This window comes from Solanum verrucosum, unplaced genomic scaffold (assembly GCF_900185275.1).
Source record: "Solanum verrucosum unplaced genomic scaffold, falcon-dt-bn FXZP01000245.1, whole genome shotgun sequence".
NCBI classification, from domain to species: Eukaryota; Viridiplantae; Streptophyta; class Magnoliopsida; order Solanales; family Solanaceae; genus Solanum; species Solanum verrucosum.
This window is the reverse complement of record NW_026019998.1, coordinates 189,325-211,737: the sequence shown is the minus strand read 5'-3', so window position 1 is coordinate 211,737 and position 22,413 is coordinate 189,325. Positions and strand designations below refer to the sequence as shown.

Here is a 22,413-nt window from a genome sequence, read left to right as displayed (position 1 = left end):
TTGAGAGAATGGTTCAACCAAGCGCATGGTAACTCGTTAGGTGCCAGTAGCGGCAAAGGAATTTGGGTGATGACATATTTCCCCAACAGAGACTTATAACATGCTAACCATTCCTGCCACAACTTCCAATTCTCACGCTTCAACAAATACAATAAAATTTCACTAAATTAATACTCAATAAATTAATAATCTCTCTAAGATAATATTTTCCTTCGGTCTCGATTTGGGTAATAGAAAAAATCACTTATTTCGATAAGATAATATATTTTCAAAAGACCTTTATATAAATATATGGTCCCATTAATATTTTAAATTAATAATTTTTTAAAAGTACAAATATATCTTAAGACAATTAAAGAAAATGTGATTCGATTGTGTTTTGGTTTTTGTTAAATTTTAAAGCTAGTTGAAGTTAATCTCTAACTTTGCTTATTGCATTCAAAAGTTCTGGTGTTGTCTTTTTGAGTTGCACCATAAAATTGTGAAAAATTCTAGATACGATAAGTATTTCCTTACACATAATTGGTTCCAAAGGTATTGTATCATCTACAACTTCATCATCAACATTGTTTTTTATTGTATCCACAATTTCTTCTAAGTTCTAGACCTCTGAATATGTATCATTTTTACCTGGATAATTCAATAGGTTATTGACATCCATTTTATTGAGGTAACCGAGATCATAAATCATGACCTCAAGCTCATGAATGTCGTTTTCATAAATGGGTTCATTCAAGTTCTTTGAGATTTCATCCTCCAAACAAATTTTGCAGTATAAAATAATTCAGTGTGGTCTCTTGCTGAACATTTTTCGTCCAAGCCACGATTGCAAAATTGATAGCATATAAAACATTAATCTTTCCTGGATCAGTTTCATGTCCCACTTCCTAGCCTTTTAATAGCCTACGATAAAATATGTTCTAATAATACACCTTAAAAGTTCTTATTATCCGAACATCACAATATTGAGTCTCAAAACACTCTATAAACTATAATTATTAATTTATCGATTAAATAATACCTCTATAAAATAATAATATTTCACGGTGCCAACTATATTAATTTAGTGAGATTAGCATACAACACTAACAAAATTTTCTAACCAAGTTAATCTCTTCATAAAATAGAAACTTGTCCCTAGTCCCTACGCCTTACGAAAGTTAAGTGCAGATGGTAATACAGGTAATAGGTCAGACTAGTATGCAAACTACGATTCAGAACGTGAACAAAATATTGTCAACTGTACTTTTGGAATTTGTTCCATGCAGTCATATTACAAGTACATTTTATTTACCCCTCTCCCCCACCTTCTTTGCTCCCTTGAACTTACAACCTTAAGGTTGGAAGTGAGGGGTGTTCACCATTCGTGCAACTCTCTCTTGTCATAAAAAAAACTTTTTTTCCTTGGAAAAGGCTATCGGGTCAAGTGTTACCTCACTCAACCTGGGCTGCTGGGCATGTGTGTTTGCTTGCTGATAACTAAGACCACAAATTTTACTTCTGGCTATTAAAAAGTAAAGGTCTGGCTGCTGTTCATAAAGGCACAAATACTATCAAGTCCTCCATAGTTCTGAAGGTAATAAAACCTAAAATTTCCCTGCACAAGGTTAGACAGCATGTCCAACAAAAAGTTCTTGAAGGCAATGAAACAAGAAAGGATCTCCGAGGACAAATACATGGTTATAACTATGCACAGAATAAGAAAAGGAATAGATTACTCTAGCTACGCTACGTTTAAATAGTTAAATCATGGAGCTTTTCACTGTACAATGACTCAATTCTCTACTCACCCTGTGTTGCATCTATTGACTTGTTTCTTTTCTGGATGAAACTAGAACTTAAAAATACTTTTATAAACCTTTGTTACTACTCGACAGGTCAAAGAAACTCTGGTGTTAGCCCTGCAAATGACAGTGTCATCACTATCAAGCCCTTTCACTGAACCTGACGAGTGCGGAACTACTCCATGATTCTGAACATTTGTTATATTTACAGCCTGGAAAAGAAGTGTGTGCAATTAGACAAAGACTCTAGGTACTCATTTTACAGAAAGTGTTATCGAGCATAACTCCACCACACACTCAGGAATGCTATTCATCTTACCGCGTTACATCTATGCACCTCAGAATCTTTTATACCATGCAAGTAGTCTGGAACAACAAGAAACATCAAAAATACTTAGTAACAAATATGTGTAACAACAAATTGAGACATCTTCACAAATGCCAACAGAGATTAATAGAGGTGAATCATAGATTTTGAAAATAAAGATGTGGGAGTTTATTGACAAGTTACGTTGCATTTGGACCACTAGTATTGGAGGTTTGGCAAATCAAAAATCAGAAGATTGGAGGGAAGGGGGGAAGAGGGGGAGCCTTCATTTCACTAGAAATGGAAGTCAAAATTTCAAGGACCACTATTGACACTATATACTCTGATATTAATTGAGTGGTTCTGTTGAAACCACCTCTAACAGAAAGTTTTACCTGAGTACACCATATCTTTGAATATCAACAAACTGCGAGGCATTAATATGATAGAAAAGGGATGGAAGTTATCTAGCCATTCATAAGAATTCATCACAGCAGCCTCCTGGTCAGAAATTTTGTCCTCAGCACCGTTTCCATGTGCACCAACACGGCAGCTCAAATTAGGATGTGGAGTGAAATCAATAACTACAGGAGATCCAAGAGAAAGAATTGCCACTACTGGATAATAAGCTGGTCCGTCTTGATGCAGCTGCAGTGGAGGCGTTCTTGTCAGCAAAATTAATGTATTGTTAACCAAAGTCAAGGAAATCAATCCTGATTCACTAATTAGAACCTATTATCCTGTTTATAAGGCTATATCCAAAATCTAGCAGTTTCAATCTAAGTTGCTCGGGAATCTCCAAAAATGTTGCCACACATGTGTTGGATCCTTCAAAAATACACTATTTTAGGAGGATCCGGCACGCACCCGTCGACATTTTTGAAGAGTTTGAGCAACACAGGTTTCGATACAGAACTCCTAGTTATGAAACCAGAACTAACATGATTAAACATGTAACTTTATATATAAGACAAGACAGCTGCATGTCAAAGTGTTCAAAGCTTTGTGAGGAATTAGGAGTTACAAAACTAAAGAGATAAATTTGCGAACACATATTTGAGATAAAAGTAGAAAATGGGGGAAAAGGAAGAAAGAAGAAAAAGCAGGAAATGAAATGAGCAACGCAGCTTGCACGAGTTCAGAACAAACCATTATTCCTTGGTTAGGAAGGTATTCATTGATAAGCACATGATTAATTGATGATGGAAATAACCCCGATTTCTCATTTATTCTCTCTGTAATTCTAGTTAACCAACGAGGCACTGCAAATAAGAAAGGAAAAAGTGGTATAATAAGTTTTCACTAATAACTCCGAATATTTCAGAATACAAAAACTCTCAACATAAACATCACCTTTTTTATAGATAGTTTGGAATTGAAATGGTCAAAGATGCCATATTGAACTAATTTTTGCTTCTTTCAAGTTCCCTTTTAAACTTTATTCCTGTATCTATCGTTTTATCTTGTGGAGGCAGAGGGACTGCTTCATTCCAAAGCAAGCAGCAAAGCATACAAGGTTTGAGTACGTTTTAGGACCATCTGTTTGAGTATTTACGTATCATTGTATGATTTAGGACTTCCTTAGGTTCTGATGTTTTTACACTTGTTGGTATGTTCGGGTTGGGACCCGAGGGGCAAGGGGGTGCTTTGGCACCACTTGGGGACAGTTGGAATTGCAAATTTCTCTAGTGCAGGTGCTTTCTTCATGACCAGGCAACACCATTGTGGAACACAGGAATTTGTCATCGCAATTGCCAGGCCCAAGGGCGCAACAGCAAAGAGAAAAGTCAGGTCAACCCCGATCAAGCTTTCTACGCGATTGTGACCACAATCGTGCAAGCCTCCACAATGACTGAACTGCAAATGTGGGCCCCAAGGGTCACGAACATGAAAGAGGACCTGTAGCATATAAAACCCTGATTTCGAAATTCAATAGCCATTTTTACACTAGTTTGGGGATTTGGAGCTCGTGCATGGGATTTGAATTGACGGAGTTTTGAGCTAAGATTCAAGGCATGACCTCCCTACTTAAACCCAATGATATACTTGATCTATATGTGATTTGAACTGCAAAATCATGAATTCTTTTTTTTTGAAACTGGTAAATGTGTATTCCTCAGCATTAAGGACATGCTGGACACCATCAAAAAGTGTTAGATAAAAAAAAACAGCAACTAGAAAACAAGATACTTACAGAGATCTTAAGAGATCTTAATAAATCTACAAACTGATCTATATCCTCTAAACCTACTTCGTTACACCAAAAGTAGAAAGATATTATACAATTCCATTTAACTTTCTAGATGGAATTGGATCTATCTTCATAACACCTCCCATTTCTCTCTCTCCAAACTGTCCACCAGATGCATTGTGGGATCATCCTCCACCACTTCTTTCGACTTTTGCTGCCTCCTTTTTTCATCCAGCAACTAAGCAAATCTGCAGTATGCTCCGGCATAGTCCAGCTTGTCTTTGTTCTGTTGAGAAATAGAGACCAAAGTTATGCTGTAAAAGTGCAGTGCAGAAATAGATGACTGTTTATTTCATTTGTCTCATTGCATAAGAAGCGCCTGGAAACTATGATGGCCCCTTTTTTCTTCAAAACTTCTTGTGTCAGACATGCTCTTTTAACCACCAACCAAGTAAAGCATTTTACCTTGGTTGGGGATGGACTATTCCATAAGTTTCTCCATATTTTTGGTTGCCCTCTACACTGTACCCTTTCTTCCATTTTATAAAACCCTTTTAATAGAGAATTGCCCATCAATATTGTGTTTCCATCTTAATGTATCTGGTTCAACAGTAGTGCCATTGAAATCATCAATCCTATTTAGCAAATCGGCTACTCTATCGATCTCCCAGTCATTTAGCAATCTCCTGAAGAATAAGTTTCATCCCTGTGCACTCCACATATCATAAATGGTGCCATCTGGGTTGTTGCTTAGAATAAACAGGTCTGGAAAAATCTCCATTAATGGACTTTGCTCCTTCCAAGCTTCCTTCCAGAATTTTATTCTTTTCCCATCTCCAACTCTCTTCTGCAAGTTCCCTTCCCGTTTGGGCCATAGAGCTCTAATGGTCTTCCAGACTCCAACTCCATAAGTATCAGTGCTCACATTGGTTCACCAAACTTGTGTCTAATTACCTCCCTCCATAATGCATGATCCTCCCCATTGCATCTCCAGATCCATTTCATCAATAAACTATTGTTCTGTGCTCTCAGGTTTCTGATGCCCAAGCCACCTTGTTCTCTACTGGGCATTGTTGTCTGCCAATTGACTAGTTTATATCCTTTGCCCTCTTTACAGCCATGCCACAGAAAATCCCTTCTAAGTCTATCCAGCTTTTTCATAACTTTGGGAGGTATGGGAAATAGAGACATTACATACGTAGGAAGTGCATCAAGTACAGAGTTGATAAGGATGAGCATCCCTCCTAGTGATATGTATTGTGCCTTCCACCTAGCCAATCTTTTTTCAGTTTTCTCTAATATTCCATCCCAAATTTCCCCTGCCTTGTGTTCACTGTCTAGAGGCATACCAAGGTATGTAGTTGGCATATTTTCAACTTTGCACCCTAAAATGATTGCAAGATTTTGGAAATTTGGCACCTCTTTTATCGGGAACAAACTGGTTTTTTCCCCAATTAACTTTCAAGCCAGAAGAAGCTTCAAAAATAGTCAAAATCATTCTGATGTAAGCTTTTTTTTATTTTATTTATTTTTTTTTTTTTTTGATAACCGAGAAACCGCCCTTTAGACCAATCACAACCTTCTAAACTCGGTGGATAATGGGCCTGCCCCTCTACCCCCACTTAAATACCGGGCTTCGCTTTGCATGGTGTGGGGCTTGAACCTGCGACCTAAGCCACAAATCCTCCACCTTTTGCCATTTGAGCTAGGCCTTGGGGGCTTCTGATGTAACCTATTTGTTCAACCTTTGGCTCACAAAATATCACTGTGTCATCTGCATATTGTAGGTGACATACCTCTTTTATTTCCCCTCTGCTATTTCCTCTCTCAAACCCTTTAATCCATCTATTGTAATGTTATCCTCATCATGCTATCAAATCCCTCCATTGCTAGTATAAACAGGAAAGGAGACAGAGGGTCACCTTGTCTAAGACCCTTTTCAGAACCAAAAAAACCTACAGGTTCACCATTCACTAAAAACAGAGAACTTGACAGTTTTAATGTAGAAGTCAATCCATTTCAACCATTTCTCACCAAAGCCCATTTGACTGAGAGTAAGTATTCAACAAGAATCTCCAGTTGACATGATCATAGGCTTTTTCTATGTCTAGCTTACACATGACACCTGCTTCCTAAGTTGCGCGGACTCTTTACTTTCAATGCCGCACCTGTGTCGGATTCTCCAAAAATACACTATTTTTGGCGAATCCGACACGCACCCCTTGACATTATTGAAGAGTCCGAGCAACATAGCCTGCTTCTGCCCCTTTAAGTCTTGAGTCCACACACTCACTAGCAATTAGGGTTGCATCCATGATCTGTCTTCCTTTTATAAATGCCATCTGATGCTTGTTAACTAAATTGTTAACCACCTTCTTGAGTCTTTCAGCCAGTATCTTTGCCACAATCTTATATATTCCACCTATGAGACTTATAGGTCTGAAATCTTGCAACTCTGAAGCTCCAACCTTCTTTGGGATCAAGGCTATGAATGTTGCATTGAGGCTTTTCTCAAACTTCTGATATTCATAAAAATATTGGAGAGTCTTCAAGATGTCCTCCTTTATAAGTTCCCAGAAAGCCAAATAAAAGGACATAGGGAATCCATCCGGCACTGGTGCCTTCTCCATACCACACAATTTAATGCCTTCTAAGATTTCATCCTCTTCAAATTGTCTTTGTAGCTCCTCCTGCTCTTCTGCAGATATCCTTATAGCTTCATGTAACACTAATTCTGGCCTCCACTCTTCTGCCTCCTTATACAGGTTCTTGTAGTAATTTTGAATAGCTTCTTTGATCTCCTCTGCATCTGTCACCTCCATACCATCCACCTTCAAGTTATCTATGGAGTTTACCCTTTTGTGAGTTGTAGCTATCCTATGGAAGTATTTTGTATTTTTGTCTCCCTGTTTCAACCATTGTATTCTTGATCTTTGTCTCCAAGCTATCTCCTCAGTTCTTGCAACTTCTTCAACTCTATAGCCAAATTTGATTTTTGCATTGCCTCATCATCTGTGAGAGTTCTTTGTTCCTGGATTGCTTCCAAAGCTGCAATCTACAGTCTCTTCTCCTCAAAGCATGTCTTCCTTTCCAGCCAAACATCCATAATATGCAAATGGGAATAGTCCTACATATCTGTTCAAACTTCTTTTATGAGCTTGCCAAACATCCAACAGACTGTTTATCTTCCATGGTATTACCAGAGAAACCCAATAATATTCAGAAAAAAAGTGCCTAGCATTGTCTTGAGAAACTATAATGTAGGAATAGATGTTCAACTGTTTCCTGCTCCCTGTTTAAAAAAAACATCTGATGCACATGTGGTAGCCTCTCCTTAATTTGCAGGTTATTCTGGGTTTAACAAGCATCCTTGGCTGCTATCCAGCCAAAGCAGGCTACTTTCATAGGTGCATTGGTTCACCAGATCATCTTCCAGGGTCAATTAGGAATCCCCTGACGAATCATCTGTAAAAACAGTTTATAACTATTGACTGAAAATAATATATCCCTTCGAATGACCCATACTAAAATATTTGCTTTGAATCGATCAATTATCAGTTCGGTTGTATCAGTTGACAGAAACACTCTGATTCCCAATCATTCAAGTTTCTCCTTTAAGTAATATGTCAGCCTGAGTTTAGATAGAAATATATTATGTGACCCTCTCTATATAGCAAATCAAGCAAATCGGGGAATGTGCTCTTAAAATTTTCATCTCCACTCCAAGTATCTATCCTGAATTTAATTCTAGCATCATTGCCAACCTCCAGCCTTGTATGTTGTAAGAACTCATCCCATTCTTCACTTATTTTCCTCTAGATCCCCATGATTTCTTATCTCCAGTAACCACCTGCCACTTTACCAAAAGAGTTCTCCTTTGGTTTGTCTTTCCATCTTATAGAAACTGTCTTCTAATGGAATCCAATTTCTTTTCAACTGCTACATGCATTTTAAATAGGGACATTGTATATGTTGGGATCCTATCCAAGATACTGTTAATTAAGATAAGCCTCCCGCAAGAGATAAGTAATGTTTTTCCAAGGAGTCAAACTCCATTTCACACCTTTTTTATGCAAGGGAAACCCGCAGCCGCTCCGCTCCTATTCAATAGTTCACAAACCACACAGGAGAGGTAATCCGCACTAGGCTAGCCGGGTGCGACAAGCTCGACCCAAAAGGCAAACCCCTTGCTGCCATTCGCTGGCGAAGGGTTTCTAACTCGAGACCTCCAACATGGAAGTCCCAAGCCCAAACCACTTGCCGGATGATTTGTCCTTTCTCTTCACCCCTAATAGAATCCCCAAATAAATAGTGGGAAATTTATCTACTTCACAGCCCAAAATGTCTGTAACCTCTTCAACACAGTCATCACCATTAATACTAAAAATGATACTCTTAGGCCAGTAAATGCCTTAAAGCACAAAAGGACCCCTCTCAAATACAAAATTTGATCTCTATCAGCCTCACAGAATAAAAGAGAATCACCTACATAAAAGATATGATTAAGCATCATACCTTCCTGATCTTTTCTGCCTATCTTTAGACCCCTTAACCAAAAGTTTTCTGTTTTCCTTCACATTGTACTGAGAATTTCCATTACTAGAACAAATAGATAAGGAGACGAGGGATCCCCAGTCTCAGGCCTCAATAAGAGTTGAAAAAACCTTAAGGGTCACCATTAATTAAGATGACAAATCTCACAGTTGATATGCAAAATCTGATCCATTATATCCATTTCTCACCAAAGTTCATCAGCCTCGAAGATTCAATAGGCAATGCCAATTGACATGGTCTTGTACTTTTTCTAAATCCATCTTACAGGCCACCCACTTTTCTTCCTTCTCACCAAATTGTCAAGGCTTTCATAATTTACCATTGCAGCGTCAGTAATTTGACTCATTTGATAAAAGCATTCTGATTATGAGAAATAAAATTACCGATAACTCTCTTAAGTCTTTCTGCCAGTAGCTTGAATATTGACTTTACTTTTGATCTACGTCTGATACTTTGTACTCAAATACTAGTAGCTCCATGACTTAGTCTCTTTTCTTTGGGTAATATGGGTTTCTGCACTATATCAGATATTGTACTTATTTCTGCATTTACGTTATACTAGACTGTTGTTATATCTCTTCTATCATATTTATTTTCACTATTATGAGCATATATTGATAGAGGGTTCACCAGGCAAGGGTAGTGACTTGTAGGGTGCCCTGTCACATCTAAGTCCTCAATTTGAGTTGTGACAAACTTCGTATCAAAGCCTAGCATCTCAAATTCCTTGGAGTCATGGAGCAGTATCTAGTAGTCTTATTCATGGATGCATAGATCCCCGAACTTGTCCCGAAAAGTCAGTTACACGCTTTAACTATCACAGTAACCTATTACACATCCTTGCTACTCCAAAGTGAATTTATTACCACCCTGAGACGAGTAACACCACTCTCACATCTCACATTATGTGATATATTACACTCGCTGCCATATCGGCAATACATCAGCGCCATGTCATAAATTATAATTTTTTTGTTTTCTTTTCTTTATTAATTAACTTTTCTTTTGTTAACTATATTTTACTCTAATTAATCCCTAATTAATTATTTTAATTTTCTCTAATAACTATATCTTCTTCATCACTAAATCCCACCCATTTCAATTCTTATTTCATCGGAAAAATCATATCCAGCCACCTTCACTATTGATTTTATTCTTCACCACCACTATATCACCTTCAATTCTTCTTCTTCTTTGTCACCCAACACCAAATATCACCACCACCAATATTAATATCGATTTTTTCTTCTTCACCATCTTCAATTACCTTTATAATTTTTTGTCACCCACCACCCATCATCACCAAACCCATAAAGTTGCTATCACCACCAAACCCAAAAATTGATTAAGAACCAAAATTTCTTTAACAAAGCCAAAAAAATGAAAAAGATAGAAGCAACCAACCGAAACTTTTCTAGATAAAATACAATTATTCACTAACAAATCTATGAGAATTAACCTAATTGCGAATCAAAAAAAAATAATTGTGCTTTGAGATTGTGATAAAAAAAATAAAGAAGTGTGATGAAAATAAAGAATCTTTCTCCAAATGGGATTTTGCTTCCAAAAAGACGTAAAAATGCTCCCAGGCACTCCTACCGAGGTAAGCCTCTAGCGGTCCCTTCTGGGCCCTAGAATCCCTTTCCGGTGATCTTCCATTGCCGGAAACATACCCGCTCCTTCTTTCCCTTCTTTCTCCTCTTCTTTCTTCTTCTTCTTCTTCAAGCCTTTCTTCCTTTTTCTCTCTGTGCAACTATGGGGGATGATACAATTTCTTTGCTGTTGGTTTCAAATCATACGACATTACCAGGGTGGTATCCAGAGCCGAAACATGGTACGACTGGGTAGAGAGAGGCCGCAAGATGATGACGAGGATGAGTATTAGCCAGAAGACGATGGAGTGGCTAGCCTACACCCTCAAGGAAGCTTCAAAAAGCCATGGAAACACTGTATGCAGATGGAAACGTCAGGACCACTTTACTGAGCTTTTCTGCGCTAGGAACTACAACAAATTTGGTAGGTATATTAGTATTATAAAGGTGCAAGACAAGAAAAGAGATGTCATCATCATACCTGAGTAGTCTTTAAACTCTGGATGGATGGACATAGCTACCAAAATATCAGTCTTCATAAATGCTAAGGCCCAACCGATAGGTAAAACATCACATAGGAAAACTGAGAAGGGTTTATTATATTCAGACATTGTCAGGAACAATAAATGGTCTACAACGGAATTAAATGGTGCGAGGATTCAACAAAAAGGGAATTCACTCATTATATCAGATGCCATCTCAACAACTCAGAACGAGTCGCTAGCAAAGAGTGTTGTCGGATCCCTACCAGAGGAAATCCCAGGCATCACTTTAACAGAGATCCGACGATGGGTCGCAAGCACTTGGAGGCACAATCATGGAATCAATATCTTCGATCTGGGGGGAATCGATTTCTCTTCAAATTCCCCAATAGAACAGCTGCTGATCACATAGTAAGGGGGGACTGGTTCTGGAAATCTTACAAATTCAACCTTCAATGGTGGTCACCAACCTCAAACGCCATTTTTGAGAGACCGAATCAAGTCTGGATAAGAGTAGAGGTACTCCCTCTCCATTTGTGGTCCCAAAAAGTTTTTCGTGAGATCGGAAATCTTTGTGGAGGCTGGATCCGTACAGAAGAAGAGACAGAATTACGCAATCACCTCAAATGGGCAAGGCTGAAGGTGCAAGGAGATGGCGAGTCAATTCCGAGCACAATGGAGCTGACCTACGGAGATTTAACATTCAAAGTGCAAATATGGGTGGAGACACCAGTTAGAGTGATCTCCAATGAACGGAGACGAATACCCATTAATACCCAACGGTCTGAAGAAGTGTCCAATCAAAAGGGGGAAGACAGCCTTTTAGGGTTTACAGAAGTGACTAGCCACGTGGGGTTCTCGTATGATCCAGAATTTCAAAATGGCCAGCTGGCCCAACACATGATATCACATGTAAACCAAGGGCCCACCACTATATTCTTCCTAAGAAATCAATCGTAGTAAATAAGGGGAAAAAATTGGGCCCAGATATTCTGGCCCAATCCATTTCAAATGGGCTGCCTTCAGAAATTTCTTTCTCTCTTTTGTTGGACCCAATTGTGGTGGAATTAGAGGCTAACTTAATTACCTCTTCCTCTACTACTCCACATCAGGCAGAAGAGCTCGTAACAGCGCAGGGGTTATCTTTGAGAGAGGAAGAAATTTTGAAGGAGAAGAGAGGAGCAGAAACAGAGATGGGGAATATTGTAGATACCTCTGAGATTCTCTGGCAGCAGGCCAGCAATGCATACAAGGAAACAACCCTCAAAGCACTGAAGTAGTCAGTACCAGTTTGACTCCGTTTGAAGAAGTCGTGCTGCTAAATCAACTCAGCCCAGAAGAAGGGGATGATCCAGAATTTGATGTCCCTATCTGGATCCATCAGAACATAAACAAACTGGCCAAGGAATTTGGAGTGGACATCAAGGGGTGTAAAGATGAAGCTTTATCATTATTCATGAAGATTGACGGTATGAGGAAAATCAACAAAGATAATGGGGCAAACACCAGTAAAGCAACACCAATAATAAAAGGGTCTAAAGAATTGAAAAGCTTGGAGTGTGGAAGCAATTTCAGAAGAAATGGCACAAGAAGCAAAGGGGGATATACCGTTCCAAGTTCCCAATGACAGTGAAGATAATCACATGGAATCTGAGAGGCCTTAACCAGGCAAACAAGAGGGGTGTTATCAAGAATCTAATTCATGAATGGAAAGCAGATGTGTATTGCTTCCAAGAAACTAAGATTGAGGGGATATCAGTAACATTGTAAAAGATTTGTGGGCTAATAGAGGAGTAAAGTTTTGTCAACTTGAAGCTAGTGGGATTAGAGGGGGCATTCTAATTCTATGGGATGGGAAAGTCTAGGAGGGAGCTATCAGCAGTGTAGGAGCCTATTCTATATCCTGCCAGTTTACAGGCAAGAATCAAAATTCACCTGGCTCCTAACCGGTGTCTATGCTCCTAACAATAGAGAAGAAGTCTGGTGGGAGGTTGGATCAGCAAGAGGTCTGGTCAATGGGCCCTGGGTGGTTTGTGGAGACTTTAACACAGTCTGATATCCTTCGGAAAAGAAGAACTGCGGCAAAATATCAAAAGCAATGAACGATTTTTCTGAATTCATTATGGACCTGAATCTGTTGGACCCTCAACTAGCAGGTGGTAAATATACTTGGAGGAAAGGGGACAGGCATGATGTTGCGGCTAGATTAGACAGATTCCTAGTGTCTAATGAATGGGATGAAGGTTTCAAAAACATTAAGCAATCAGTTCTACCGAAAGTAACATCTGATCACACTCCGATTATGTTGCAATGTGGGAACTGGGAGCCTGCGAAATCTTATTTCAAATTCGAAAATTGGTGGTTACACATAGAGGGTTTCTTGGAAAGGGTCAAGGAGTGGTGGACTTCCATAACATGTGAAGGAAGACCTGACTTTATTCTAGCTTTCAAACTAAAGGCTTTAAAAAACAAACTAAGGGACTGGAGCAAGTCTGGTCAGGGCAATCTAACCTTGCAAAAACAGAGTATACTCAGTCAACTTGTTGAACTTGAGGAAACACAGGACCAGAGAATTCTCAATGTGGAGGAGATACACTCAAAGGCTGAACTTCTCCTAGAGTTTGAGAACATTGCCAAGTTTGAGGAGATATCATGGAGACAAAGGTCAAGGGTTAATTGGTTGAAGCAAGGTGACAATAACACTAAATTCTTCCATAGAACTGCCAATGCACACAAAAGGTATAACTCTATTGATGAGTTAAATGTGAATGGGGAAGCAGTCAAGAGTCCAGAAGTTATAAAGAAAGCGATAGTGGATTTCTATCGGGAATTGTACACTGAAACTGAGACCTGGAGACCCTCAGGCAATTGCAAGGGAGGACACATAATTTCTAAAGAAGATAATCTTATGCTTCAAAAGGAATTCGAGGACCAAGAGCTATGGGAGAGTGTAAAGCTTTGTGCCGGAGACAAGGCACTTGGGCCTGATGGTTATACCATGGCTTTCTTTATTCACTGTTGGGAAGTCATAGGAGTATAAGTTATTAATGTTGTTAAGAACTTCCATGAGAGATGTGTTTTTGAGAAAAGCTTCAACTCAACTTATGTTGCCTTGATTCCCAAAAAGATAGGTGCAAAGAAACTTACTGACTTCAAACCAATCAGCCTAATTGGTAGCGTTTACAAGATCATTTCTAAGCTTCTTACTGAGAGACTCAAAAAGGTGATGCATAAACTAGTGGACACTCAACAGTTGGCCTTCATTAAAGGTAGGCAAATAATGGATGCCATCCTCATGGCAAACGAGTGTATGGATTCTAGAACCAGAAGCAATGCTCTAGGAATTCTCTGCAAGTTGGACATACAGAAGGCATATGATCACCTAAATTGGCAGTTTTTGTGGGAAACTCTTGATAAAAGAGGTTTTGGTGGTAGATGGCTAAGATGGATGAAATTTTGCATTCAAACTGTCAAATACTCAGTTCTTATCAATGGCTCACCTACAGGCTTCTTCTCTACTCAAAGAGGCCTAAGGCAAGGTGACCCTCTATCACCTTTTCTATTCATCATTGCAATGGAAGGGCTAAGTGATATGCTGAAAACTGCTCGAGAGAACCTTTGGTTAAAGGGATTCAAAATATCAAACAAAGTGGGATGCGAACTGGAGATCACCCATTTACAATACGCAGATGACACTCTCATATTTTGTGATGCCAATAAAGAACAACTCAGGATGCTAAGGGTGATTTTTATTCTCTTTGAAGTTGTATCAGGACTTCATATAAATTGGAATAAGAGCTTCTTATATCCAGTTAATGTAGTTCCTATCCCCTCTGGCTAGGACTCTGGATGGAAGAATTGGTGACCTCCCTACAACTTATCTGGGGATGCCTCTGGGAGCTAACAGCAGGTCTTTAGGTATTTGGAATGGGGTGATTGAAAAGTGTGAAAGAAGATTAGTGAATTGGAAGAGCCAATATCTTTCCCTAGGGGGAAGACTAACACTTATTAAGAGTGTCTTGGATTCTATGCCTAGTTATATGATGTCCCTTCTCCCCATCCCTGATGGAGTAATTGATAGATTGGATGCTCTAAGAAGGAACTTTCTATGGGAAGGCAACAGCGAGACGAAAAAATTTCACTTGGTTAAATGGGCAGCCTTGATTGGGAATAAACAAGTTGGAGGTCTAGGGGTGAGAAACTTGAAGACTCAGAACCAATGTCTACTAATGAAATGGCTCTGGAGACTAGCCTCCAATGAACAAGCTTTGTGGAAGGAGGTGATTCAGGCAAAATATGAAATGGAAGATCATTGGTCAACTAGCATGGTGACCAACACTTATGGAACTAGCCTTTGGAGAACCATAAGGAACCTATGGCCAAAACTTAGAGGGAATTGCAAAATCAAAATTGGAAATGGTGTGAAGGTCTCATTTTGGGAAGATAGTTGGCTAGAACAAGGTCCCTTAAAAACACTCTTTCCTGATGTGTTCATCCTCAACCAACAAAAGAGGGCTACTGTGGAAGAGGTTTGGTCAAACCAAGGATGGAATCTGAGCTTTAGAAGACGTTTCAATGATTGGGAGATCCAGAGAGTAGTAGAATTCTACAGAACTCTAGAACAATTCAGAGGAGGAAACACTGTCCAAGACTGCCTAGAATGGAAGGATCACAAGCAAGGAAGATTCAGTGTCAAGGGGGCTTACAAAATGTTCAACCCTTTCAATAACCAGATTAATGGGTGGCCCTGGAAAATGATTTGGAAAGCCAAAATTCCCTACAAAGTGTCTTGTTTTACTTGGCTACTTGCTAAACAGGTTGTTTTGACTCAGGAAAATCTCATGAAGAGGGGTATCCAATTGAGCCCTAGATGTTTCCTATGTGGGGAAAAGGCTGAGACTGTGACTCACCTGTTTCTTCATTGTAGGATAACCAACCAGCTGTGGGACCTCTTCATCAATAAAAAAGGACTGAAGTGGGTGATGCCAAGGAGAGTAACCCAAACCCTGAAGATATGGAGTAGTTATGCCAACATCTCAGGACATAGGGAGAGATGGAAAATCATCCCAGCTTGTATTTGGTGGTCAACATGGAAAGAAAGGAACCTTAGATGTCATCAGAACAAGAGCAACACTATTCAGAAGATGAAGATGAATTGTCTGGTGTTGTTTCATTTTTGGTGTAAACAGGAGTATATGGAAGATCTAGAATCAGTTATGAAGGATCCCTGTAATTTTTGTCATAGGATTGAAGATCTTCTGTTATACTCTCTTTAATCTGTAATTAGGAATCTATCTGTAACATGTTGTGGCAGGTTTTGATTTTTTGGAAATAGAAATACAAATGTTACCTTCTCAAAAAAAAAAAATGAAAAAGAAAATGACAATGGGTGGGGTGTGAAGAAGAAGAGGTGTGGGGGTAGGGGTGGGGGTGAGAAAGAGGATTCTAACTTTTTTTTTGCTTTAATTTCAATCTGACGCGCCTATTTTTTATTTTTGTTTTATTTTTTTGCCACGTCAGTTTTAAGGGGTTATAAAATTCACTTTTGAATAGTATAGGTGTGTAAGAGGTCACTATGATAGTTTAAGCGTGCAACTGACTTTTCGGGTCAGTTCGGGACAAGTTGAAGGGGGAATTTATGCCTTTTCCCTTTTTTTTGAGAAAGTTATTTATGGATCCTTAGAGCTCCATATCTATAAACAGGAGGCTACACGAACATTTTAGGAAAAGTTTTCCTTCTTTCTGATTGTTATCGTGCTATAGCATTGATTAAGGAAATAATCCTTCTCTTCTTTCTTGAATAGATGGTTAGGAAACGTTCATTCGCATCTGCCAAGCAAGGGGGTGCGGTGCACCAGCAACACATGGTACAGTAGGGGCAGAGCCTGGTCACGAGGACGGCTCCAACACAGTCAGCAGTCAGGGATGGAGGTGGACCCCCAAACACTAGACAAGCACCATTCGAGCTTCCAGCAAAGGGAGATTTCCAGGACATAAACTGGGGAGTCTCAGTTGCAGTACACTAGAGTTATCAGTGAGGGGACAGTATCAGAGTTAGAGATTATTCTTCCGCATCTAGATGGGATAGTGCCTCCAGCTACTTAACATAAACAGGATACAGTGGGTGGATAGATTCCAGCTACTCATACACCAGCGCAACAGTTTGCACCAGGCTTACAGACCCCATTGCCAGCACTTGTGTTAGCTCCACAGCCAATAGCAGTGGCTCAACAAATAGTTAAACCAGTCAATGTAGTCTGGGTCACAAGTTCGAGAGAGAGCTTTACAAAGGAGATCAACGCTTTCCTATGTTTCAGACCGCCAGATTTGATGCTTCTACAAACTTCTATAGGTCCACACAAGTGTATGGAGAATAATAAAAGGTTTATGATCCTCTTTAAAATTAATACCAGTATCAAAGTGGCAAATGGAAGAAGAACATCTTTTTGAAAAGATAACTAGCTCGGTATAGCGGTCTTTAAAGGTCCTGTTTCCAGATATCTTAAGTTTAAGTCAGCAACAAGATGCAACATTAAATCCAGCTTTTGGGGTTGGCACTTGAATTTTAGAAGACTGCTACATAATTGGGAAACAAAAGAGTTGAAGAGTTTATCTCTGTCCTAGAGAAATTCAAAAGCTTTGAGGAAAAAGAGAACAAGCTGGTAGGCCTAAGCACAGGAAAGAAGTATACACAGTCAATCATCTTATGATGATCTATTCCATACTAGTCAACAACCTACATTGTGTCCCTGGAAACATATATGGAAAGTTAAAAATTCCATACGAGGTATACTCCCTGTCTCGATTATGTGACACTCTTTTACTTTTTGTCCGTACTAAAAAGTATGACACCTTTCTATATTTAGTAACAATTTAACGCCGAACTTCACATTTTTACCCTTAATGAGATGATTTATAGACACACAAATATCTATGGCTTAATTTAGACCATATGTTTCAAAAGTTTCCTTTCATGATTAAAGTGTGTCAAGTCATACACCATCACAAAAAAATTGGGACAGAGGGAGTGGCTTGTTTTCTTTAGTTGGTAGCTTAAGGATCCTGCCTGACTCAAGAAAACTTGAAGAGAAGGGAATATCAACTATGTTCAAAATGCTATCTTTGTAGACAGGAATAGGAAAGCAACAGCCAACTGTTTATTCACTGTGTAATCACTTACCAGCTTTGGCAAATTTTCTTAAGCATGAAAGACATTAGACGGACAATGCCAAGGCTGACTAGTGTATTATTGGCATGTTGGAGCAGCTTGGGCTGAGGTACTAAACAGAAGAAGAGATGGAAATAAAACTTGCTTGCATATGGTGAACCACTTGGAAGGAAAGAAATGGATGTTATGAAAATAGATTCAGTTCCACCCAGAAGATAAAGTTGAATTGTGTCTTACTTTTTCATTTTTGATGTAAAGAAATATTCACAGATGATTCTGCATCTGGATAGAAGTTTTAGAATCTTTGTAGAAATCCTTGTAAGTAGTATCAAGGATACACCGATTTTTGCTGTCACTTTGTTCAGTAAATATGGAAACCAGTACTGCCTTTGTGCTGAAGTTATATAATTATTAGATAACCTTTGACTGAGGAAGAGTTTGGCTGAAAGAGAAGGTTCAACATGCCAAAGAGTTGAGTTCAAAAGTGAATTTGGAGCAGACAGACAAGGTTTAACAGGTCTTTATTCTATATAATATTAAATATTTAACAAAAATTGTTTACATTACTAGGATATTCAATTGAGAGCCATATGGAATGTAAAGACGTCTCCATCGCAAAGATGAATAGTTAGCTATTACAAATACCATAAATGATTAGATGAATACAACTGACTTATAACCTGATCATCATATAGAGTAACATCTACTACAAAGAGGTAAAAAAGCCACTAAATTCAATAATGAAACAGATACCTCGGGGTCCCCTTTTGGTGTTCAAATGGAACAAGAAAATAGAACTCCATGAAAATGAGTTGCCTTTTCACCAAAACATCAAGTAGCAAACTCATGAGCCAAAAAGAGTAGCTCAGTTGGTTAGAGCGTGTGGTTGTTAATCACAAGGTCGAAGATTCAACCCCTTCCTCTAGCGTGTATCCTATATTCTGGCATTTGATTGGAGACTAAAAAATGGTGTTCCTGGACACCTTTTCAAACTAGACACAGAAAAGGCTTTGGACAAAGTCAACTGGCAGTACTTGATCTCTATTTTGAGGCAAAAGGATTTTGGAGATAGGTGGATCAGATGGATCAGGTTCTCCTTTTCTACTGTTAAATACTCTGTTCTGGTTAACAGGATCCCAGTTGGATTATTTTCTCCCAAGAGAGGAATAAGGCAAGGGGCCCTTTGTCCCCTTTCCTTCTCATCTTAGCAATGGAGGGACTTAGCAGGATGCTTGACAATGCTAAAGAACTTAATTGGTTGCAGGGTTTTGATGTGGGCAGCAGAACTGGTCAATTAACCTCTGTATCACACTTATTGTTTGCTGATGACACTCTTATATTTTGTGGAGAGGTAACAGGTTCAATATCGCAATATCACCTTCATGCTCTTTTAGGCTCTCTCTGGTCTCCATATCATCATGTTTAACTACCCACCGGTGTCGGTTTCAGGTATAGGTACCCTCTTGCTTAACGTCGTTCGAGCTGATCCTATTCATGGAGATTCCGTAACTATTCCTAAGAGTGTTATCATCTGTGAATATGGTTAATGGGTTGGAAGAAATGACAGAGATAATGCGTTGCAATACAGGGACTTTCCCAACTACCTACCCCATTGGGGGCTAGCTACAGATCTGTTGAGGTATGGAATGGGGTGGTTGAAAAGTTTGAGGAAAGGCTGGCCACCATGCAACAACAATTTCTCTCTCTTGGAGGCAGAATTACTTTGATTAACAGAGTGTTAGACAGCTTTCCGACTTATTTCATGTCCTTATTCCCTGCACCAGATGAAATATTGCAGAAGCTTGATAGCATCGGGTGCTTATTCTTGTGGGATGGCAATAACAAGTCCCACAAGCTTCACTTGGTGAAATGGGATAAGGTAACTATCCAAAAATAACTTGGTGGATTAGGAGTGAAGGACCTGGCATTCCATACCAAAAGCATGCTCTTGAAATGGCATTGGAGGTATAATCAAGAGGGCATGTGACTTTGGAAAGAAGTGGTCCAAGCTAAATATGGACATGATAGCCATTGGGTTACCAACACTAGTAGATTACCTCATGGTTGTGGATTGTGGAATGAAATCAGGAAATTGTGGACTGACTTCACTTCTAACAACTGTACATATAGGCAAGGGAACCATATCCTCTTCTGGAAAGACCCTTGGCTTGGTCAGAATCTATTGAAGGAGCTCAACCTATTCTCTATTGCCTCCAATCCCAATTCCACTGTTTCACAAAATTGGGAGGGGCATACTTGGTGCCCTAGACTAAGAAGGAACCTTTCCACTGTTTCGCAAAATTGAGAGGGGCATACTTGGTGCCCTAGACTGAGAAGGAACCAGAATGATTGGGAGTTTGAAGAACTTGTAGCACCTATGGAAGATTACATTCTAATGCTCTCAACCCCATGAAAAATGACATGCTCAAATGGGGTAACAGCATGGATGGAATATACTCTGTCAAAGTTGGATTAACCTTACTCCTTTGTATAACCCTGAACAATACTTGGATTTTGTTAACTCTCTTGTATTGTGATAGGTTTTATTTTTGCCCTTTCTAGAGATGACTATCCCTACTTTTGTAAATCTTGCATCCTCGGGATGCTTTGTTATTAATACACTTCTTGCATCATCAAAAAATTAACATAAATATCTGTTAATGTACTTCTATCTTAAGATTTATGACCAACTCTATCAAACTGACAACCACTGCACCAAATTCATGCATAAAAGTTACACCAACTCACCCCACTAGGCTTAGACACAACGCATTGGACCTATGCACAATGTGTCATGGGCAATCCATGGGAAAATATTCACTAAGGGACTTTCTGGTCAATGTTATGGGTTTTTAAAGGTAAAACTATACAACATTGGGGCTGATTTTGGGCATGATTTATCAATCGTTTGAAGGTTCTTTTGGATTCTATTGTTGCAATGAACTGGACGCTACTACAAAGTTCCATCTTCTCTTAATCTCCTAGACTTCTATGTTTTCCTTTCATAATCTTGTGGTTGTTTTTATGGCCATATTGAAACGAGATTGATAAAAAATAATACTCTATATAGCCTATTGCTCTTATGCACATGCCTGATCAATAGCAGAAAATTTGAAAAATATTAAAGAAATTTCTTGTTGGATACAAAAGACCTAACAAACTATAAGGTCACGAGGTTTGGTCTAGAAAACATACAGCTTTGAACATAAAAACCATATAAGAAATCCAAGGTCAAATTTCAAAACAGTACGCCCATATCCCTCTTTGGAGTACCGCAATGCTCTCTTTGATTTATCTACTATCACACGTTTCGTCATCTTCCCTCTTACAATACGAATGTTTCCTCCCTAATTTAATGCTCTCTTTGGTCAAGTGTTCAGAAATTTCAATACTCAAGTTATGATTTTTGATGCCTTTAGAAATTACAAATTTCAACTTTTTGTAGGATACGAAATGTACAGAAGTGTCGTGTTGTACTCCTATGTGCTATAGGCATATCTCAATATTGAAGTTTGTAGTTTAATATGGCCTTAATGCCCTCATAGCTTATGAAATGTTAAACCTACTGAAGTATCACACTCCAAATAATTTGCATGTCATTCACAAATTAAGTGAACATTTGCTTGAGAATTGTTTAATGTCAGTAAATGAAAGTTAATGAAAGTGGTTGTGTCAACATGCACAATTTCTTAGGTTTGTTCAACTTTGATAAGCAAAACTGGTAACCCCAAAATTTGAAGTTAGAAGCAATTCACATTGAATTCAATTATTAATAGTGAGACAAGAGAAAAGGGTTGAATGTGTACGTACAGTCTTGAGCTATAAGGCCTTTTTCATGCACAACGCCTCCTGCCATGGGATACCAACACAAACCAACAAAAGAATTAAGTCTGAATAGAATTTTTTTTTTCAAATGAGGAATAACTAGGGCATATTAGAAAAACAAACAAGATACCCCAGTTTTGCAATCTCCTGTTTGTCAAGGATTTCCATTTAGAAATTGGGGCATCGTATATCTAGAACACAAAAAAAGGAAAAAAATGAAACAGTAGAGATTTGTGAAGAAACTGAAAAGAGAAAAGGATAAAGTGATTGAGAAAAGAGAGGAATTTTACAGTTTTCAACAAGTGGTGGTGTTCTGACTCAGTAATGAAGTCAGGAATGTAGAACACAGTGGGTACAGACCCAACTCTAAACTCGTCCAGAGTTTTTGACATTTCCCTTTGTTTTCTGCTATAGAAGATGACCCAAGTATCAGAGAAATCCCAAGCCAAAAACCTGTCAATTTCACAAATACTCCTACTTCGATCCACTTTAAATTGATCAGAGATGCTA

The 22,413-nt window shown here is 38.8% G+C and overlaps 1 protein-coding gene across 1 annotated transcript; it reads right to left on the bottom strand.

The window, feature by feature from the left end:
* Positions 1-1,771: 1,771 nt before the first annotated feature.
* On the bottom strand, positions 1,772-22,413 carry LOC125819385 (uncharacterized). Its single transcript, XM_049498825.1, has 7 exons — positions 22,194-22,413; positions 22,034-22,094; positions 21,889-21,927; positions 3,241-3,353; positions 2,487-2,739; positions 2,104-2,150; positions 1,772-1,996 (listed from the first exon to the last, which is right to left on the bottom strand). The coding sequence occupies exons 1-7, from the start codon at positions 22,293-22,295 to the stop codon at positions 1,832-1,834; spliced, it is 780 nt and encodes a 259-aa protein (XP_049354782.1). The 5' UTR covers positions 22,296-22,413; the 3' UTR covers positions 1,772-1,831.